This window comes from Lagenorhynchus albirostris, chromosome 1 (assembly GCF_949774975.1).
Source record: "Lagenorhynchus albirostris chromosome 1, mLagAlb1.1, whole genome shotgun sequence".
NCBI lineage: Eukaryota > Metazoa > Chordata > Mammalia > Artiodactyla > Delphinidae > Lagenorhynchus > Lagenorhynchus albirostris.
Genome location: NC_083095.1, coordinates 73,616,105 through 73,622,219, shown reverse-complemented (window position 1 = coordinate 73,622,219; position 6,115 = coordinate 73,616,105). Strand labels below are relative to the sequence as shown.

At 54.8% G+C, this 6,115-nt stretch overlaps 1 protein-coding gene across 1 annotated transcript; it reads left to right on the top strand.

The window, feature by feature from the left end:
* The first annotated feature begins 22 nt into the window (after nt 1–22).
* LTB4R (leukotriene B4 receptor) lies at nt 23–5,992 on the top strand. Its single transcript, XM_060144558.1, is given in 5 exon segments — nt 23–198; nt 3,231–3,624; nt 3,627–4,046; nt 4,049–4,135; nt 4,138–5,992. Coding segments are annotated over 4 exon segments (1,056 nt in total). The 5' UTR covers nt 23–198; nt 3,231–3,239; the 3' UTR covers nt 4,302–5,992.
* Nucleotides 5,993–6,115: the final 123 nt, after the last annotated feature.

Sequence of the window (6,115 nt, the reverse complement as noted above, 5' to 3'; positions counted from 1 at the left end):
TTAAGCATGCTCCCTCCAGTGGTTCATCATACCTGAGTGATACCGAAGTCACCTAGTTGCCTGCTGGGTCGGGCCAAGGCTGGGCAATGCCAGCCTTCGGTGGCATCATGACCTGTCCTCCCCAGCCCAGGTGGCCTGGTTCCCCCTAGCCAACCCATAGAACCGCTCTGGAAATAAAGAGAGAAAGAGGAAGGAAAGGTATGAGTGCTTGGATGAGGGGTGGTGATGGGATCCATTCTTTGGGGTCTGTTAGAGCCGAGTGGAGAGGAAACTGGCTGTGGAAGGGGAAAGTCAATCTGTGGGGTTTGAAAGGAAAGTTTTCTTGTCTGTCTTGTGGTTGGTACAGTGGGGGAGGGGCCGTGGGAATCTGAGACGTACCTTCTTTGAATCTAACTCTCCCTGCAAAGGTCACCTGACTCAAAAAGGAGCCCGGGAACAGGTGTTCACTCACGCAGGGACCCTCTGGGGGCTGGGGTTGAGGGGTATGGGGAGTGGTGTGGATATCTGGAAGACAGGAGGAATTTTTCAGGGAGGTGCCACCTCTCCTCTCTCTCTTTTTCCTCTCTGCCAAGTCTTGACTCCCCCCAAGACTGCTAGCTCTTCCTCATCTCCCCCAGTACTTCTCAGCCCCCATCTTTTGGAATCTTTCTATCTCTAGGTCTCAAAATTTTTCTGGCTCCTGACACTTTTGAGTTTGGGGATGTAGGATGGGGTCCTTTTTAAGGGCTGTCCGTGTGCACACATGTGTGGTCACCATGGTGACCAACCCATCCCCGTTTGCCCAGGACTTTCTCAGTTTTAGCACTGAGTCTCTTGTCCCAGCCCCCTCAGTCTCTGGCAAACTTACCTGAGAGGTCACCCTAACCATCACCCTGGTTCTGCTTTAGTGACTGTTCACACCACCCAGGCAGAGGCCAAGAGAGACAGCAAAGGAAATCCAGTTCTCAGGGTCACATCAGGGCCACCAAAACGGGTTGGGATGGAGCTCCGGACCTGGGGGATGGAGAGTATGCCTAGAGTGTCTAGTCTAGGGCAGAGGAAGACAGGCCATTGAGAGAAACGGAGGTGGGGAGCAGTTTGGAAGAGGGGGCAAAGACACCCCAGTTCCTGTCAGAAGGGACCTCTGGTTGACCCTGGAGCTCTGAGCCGGAAGCTTCTATCCCCAAACACCAACTTCATGGGCTTCTTCCTGTCCTTGCGCACCGGGGCAGAGGCTCCCCAACTTCTGTTACACACTCCCCTTCTCACACACCCTCTGTGGTCAGAAAGCCCTTCCTCAACTCTGTCTTCAGTTCTTGCTGCGGTTTCAGCCCATTTCTTTTCGCCGTATCCTCTGCCTGATAACTGCTGGGTCAACTCTGCTCTGGCTTTTCCCACAGCAGGAAAGGTAGGGGCACTACAGAGGATAAGGGACCTCAATGACCACCATTACACTGTGCATCTTTCCTGAGAAGAGGCAGAGTTGGAAGGGAAGCAGAAAGGCTCATGGTCAGATGGAAGATAAGACTTTTTGGTTCTTAGCTTCGCAGGAGAGTTCAAGAAGACGAGACTGTCCTCCTTCCAGGGAGCCGGAAGAGTGACACTTCTGGGGGCTGTTTCCCTTTCCAGCCTCCTGGTTTCCCCCCTTGGCAGGGCAGGCATAAGGCATCGCTGCCCTCACTCCCTCATGCCTGCTCCCCTGTGCTCACCTCTGCTCTCTCTGTGTGTCTAAGGTGGGACAGAACAGTCAGCTGTGGGAAGGTAGGAAAGAGGTGGTGCTGACTTCCTTGCCCAGTGCCCAGATCCTGGGTCCAAATTCATGTGGCAGGGTAGCCCCATGGGCAAACACAAGGCAAGTGGTTCGGGAAGGGGAAGAAATTGTCATTCTGTGTGATACTAGAGAGACCATGTGGACTTTGGCTTCTCCCAAAGAGAATGGAGATTGACCTAGAATGGAACTAGTTCTTTTAACCGAGCGGAGGAATGGGGTGCTGGAAGAGGGTCCTCTCCCCCAAATCCCGGTCATGGCTTGAATTCAAGCCAAACACACAATGCCGTCCTGTTTGACGTCACCTGACCCAAACCCAGAACCTAGCCACAGCGTCAACCTATACTTCCTATTAATCGAAAAATCGACATCGCTCACAGAAAATATAAAGGTATCCAACGTTCTGACCTCTCAATCTGAGTCCATTTCCCCTCTCTGGCTTCCTTCCCTCCTTCTCCTGTATGACGCAGTTTATTACTCTGTTCAATGCTTCAGTCTAGACCTGCATCTGAGGCCACACCCCAGCCTACTCACCCCCTCACCCCTCTTTCCTCTCTCACTGCCCCTTCCGGGGCTCTTCTCTTCTCGCCCCACCCCTGAGGAGTCGTCCTCCCAGCTGGGCTCTTCCGGAACATGAAGAATATTCCACCTCATCTAGTGAAGAGGGGGTAGGAGTTCTCACCCCACCCTCAGGAAGATGTGTCTTCTCCCTCCCCTGCTCTGTGGTACTTCCTCTCTGGCTGACTTAGCTGATAGAACCTGGACCCCAGGCCAGGCCCCTGGCACTGGGACAGACCTGGGGATAGGCTACACCACTCTGTTCTCACCCTGGGATTGACACCAGCTTCCAACCAGTGCTCGGCAAAGCCATAAGTAAGTTTCCTGGGAGTAGGGGAGTGGGGGGGGTGTGAAGCCATAAGACAAGGTCCAAAGGAATTTCCAAAGAAAGCCTGACCAGTGGTAAAATGACTTGGGAGGACTTAGTCTTGTCTCCTATCCATGAAATCCTTCCCATCCCTGTTATTCTTGCTGGGCCCCGGGAATCTCTGGGGCGAGTGGGTAGGTGGTTGGAAGAAGTCAGTGGGACTGAAGGGCTGAGTGCCTGGCAGGGGGAAAAGGAGCTAGCCTTTTGAGGGGTGCGGCATTGGTAAGGAAAGTCCCCACTTTGGTTCTGGGTTTCAGGGTCTCCTGAGGGAAGGAGGCTGAAGGGTCTGGAAATACTGCTTCTGCTGTTGCTATATATTTTGCAATTGGGTCTGTGGGCAGGAAGGGGCCCTGTGGCCCAGTTAGGAAATTAAGTCTTTCTACTCAGCCAGATCCCCTTAAGACAGGTCAGTTGGCAGTGATGAGGGCAGTATACTGCGGAGGTGCATCTGCTGCTGCTGACCTTGGAGACAGAGTAGAATACGCAGGCTAGGTGTGTCCAGGGTGTCGGGAAACCCTTGTCCCTTCCCTCATGTGCGTGTCCGCCCTCGCTCTCCAGGTCCTTGCAATGGCCACGAACACTACATCTCCTGAAGCACCCTCGTCACCAGGTGTCACGTTCATCTCTCTGCTGGTTATCATCGTACTGTCAGTAGCACTGGCTGTGGGGCTGCCCGGCAACAGCTTTGCGGTGTGGAGCATCCTGGTAGAGATGCGGAAGCGCTCTGTCACTGCCCTGCTGGTGCTACACTTGGCCCTGGCCGACTTGGCCGTATTGCTCACTGCCCCCTTTTTCCTCTACTACACGGCCCAAGGCACCTGGACTTTTGGACTGGCTGGCTGCCGCCTGTTCCACTATGTCTGCGGAGTCAGCATGTATGCCAGCGTCCTGCTTATCACGGCCATGAGCCTGGACCGCTCTCTGGTGGTGGCCCCCCACTCTGTGTCCCAGAAACTCGCACCAAGACAGTTGCCTGGCGGGCGCTAGCAGGCATCTGGGTGGTGTCTGTCCTGCTGGCCACACCCGTCATCTTGTACCGCAAAGTGACGTTGGGTCCGGACAACAGGAGCCTGGTCTGCTTCCCGAAGTACCCCAGCGAAGCACTTAGGGCTTTCCATCTGTTCTTCGAGGTGGTCACCGGCTTCCTGCTGCCCTTCCTGGCCGTGGTGGCCAGCTACTCCGACATCCGGCGCCAGCTGCGGGTCCGGCGCTTCCGCCGCAGCCGCTGCACCGGCCGCCTGCTGGCCTTTATCATCCTGGTCTTCGCTGCCTTCTGGCTGCCCTACCACGTGGTGAACCTGGCCAAGGGGGTCCGAGCGCTGGCGGGCAAGACATTGGGGTCCCGGCCTGAGAGTCAGCGGCTGCACCTGACCCGCAAGCGCTCAGAACGCTGGCCTTCCTGAGCAGCAGCGTGAACCCCGTGCTGTACGCATGCGCTGCCGGCGGCCTGCAGCGCTCGGCTGGCACGTCGCCAAGCTGTTGGAGGGCACCGGCTCCGAGGCGTCCAGCCGCCGCCGCGGGGGCACCCTGGCCCAGACGGTGAGGGGTGCCCCCGCCTCTCCCGAACCTGGCCCCGCCGAGAGCCTCACTGCCTCCACCAACCCTCTCGAGCGAAGCGAAGTCAGCTAGGCCTGCGGGGTGGTGGCAGCGGAAGGCGGCTCGCTTTCCTCCTGGGGGAACACGCCCACGCTGGCCTGACCCAATTCTTCAACCTCCTCTTACCCAGGTGGCGGGTGGAGCGGAAGAGAGGGAGGGGAAGGGCAAGTCAGGGCAGAGTGGGAGCCTGGCCCCCACGGGCAGCTTTGCAATGAAAACTGAAGTCTGAAATTGGGTCAACCCTGTGTGTGGGGCATGTGTATTATGGCGGACTGGGGTGCTCCTGGTTACCCTTATGGGTGTCCTTCTCAACAGCTGAGAGGCACATCCATTAGTTTCCCATGATTTTCAGCTTTGGAAGAGACACAGACATAGAAATCAGACCTTCTTCCCTCCCTGCCTCTGAGGCAGGTGGTCTGGAGATCATACTGAGAACAACACAGGGCTGCAGACCCCTGAAGGAGCTGGCCAAGGAAGACCACCCACGTGGGCTCACCACTCCAGACTCCCCGACTCAGCGGACCTTCACTCCCTGACTTAGCGAACCTTCTGAGAACACTTAGCACTGCTGTGAGGTGTCTGCCCTGAAGGCTGTGATGGGTATCTTTATTAGCAGGACTCCAACTTCCTACCAGTAATCTTTGTCCTCTCAGTGGGAGGTGTCCTAGGGGATTGCTTTCCTTCCCTGTGTCTCCCAAGGAGGCCTCACTTGAGAACCAAGTCATCAGATCTTATCCCCTAGAATTCTGCACATCAGCATTCTGCCAACCCCTAAAATGCTCTGGTGCAGGCTGGAGCTGAGGGCCCTCTGTGATGTGGTCACCCTTAGGAAATGAAGATTTGCAGAAGTGAGAAGGTTGAGTCATTCTTTCCTAGGGATGACTGTTGCCTTGGAGAGTCTGGGACTGGCTCTGTTCCGACAGCGTTTTAAGAAGATGGTAGGGGCTTCCCTGGTGGCTCAGTGGTTAAGAATCCGCCTGCCAATGCAGGGGATACGGGTTCGAGCCCTGGTCCAGGAAGATCCCACATGCTGCAGAGCAACTAAGCCCGTGTGCCACAACTACTGAGCCTGCGCTCTACAGCCCGCGAGCCACAACTACTGAGCCCATGTGCCACACGTACTGAAGCCTGTGTGCCTAGAGCCCGTGCTCCACGAGAAGCCACCGCAATGAGAAGCCCGCGCACTGCAACAAAGAGTAGCCCCCGCTCGCCACAACTAGAGAAAGCCCGCGCGCAGCACTGAAGACCCAATGCAGCCAAAAATTAAAAATAAATAAATAAAATAAAAATATACGATATTCATTAAAAAAAAATAGAAGATGGTAGCGGCAGTGTACTTTTTGAATATCTCCTATAAAAAAAGAAAGACAACTAGGAGAAAAGCCCCAAATCCACGTGCAACATCTGCAACAAACTTAGGGTGTCCAGATAGCTCCCATGGACCCCAAAGTATGAGCAAGTGGGAATTAGCCCTGGATGCTTCAAGACCCACGTAATATCGGCAACTGTGCAGAAGGATGCAAAAGGAAGCAGGGGGGAATCTGAGGGACCTGAGAACAGGAGACCCTCAAACTGTCTACAGGTCCTTGCTAGAAAGCATGGTGGGTCCGTTTGAGAACAGCAGCCAAAACAGCGAGGGACCTAATAGATTATTTCCCAGGCCTCCCGCCCATGCTACATAGTAAGCACATAACAGGTGCTTATTTAGTGTTTGTTGAATGAATAAAGATCAAATGACATTTTACTGGAGATTCTTTCCAGTATTTGTGGATGGGGAACAGGAAAGGACAAGTTTTTGTTTTGAGTCATGTGGATAAAATCCTTTCTGCTTCCAAGGGTACAAAACA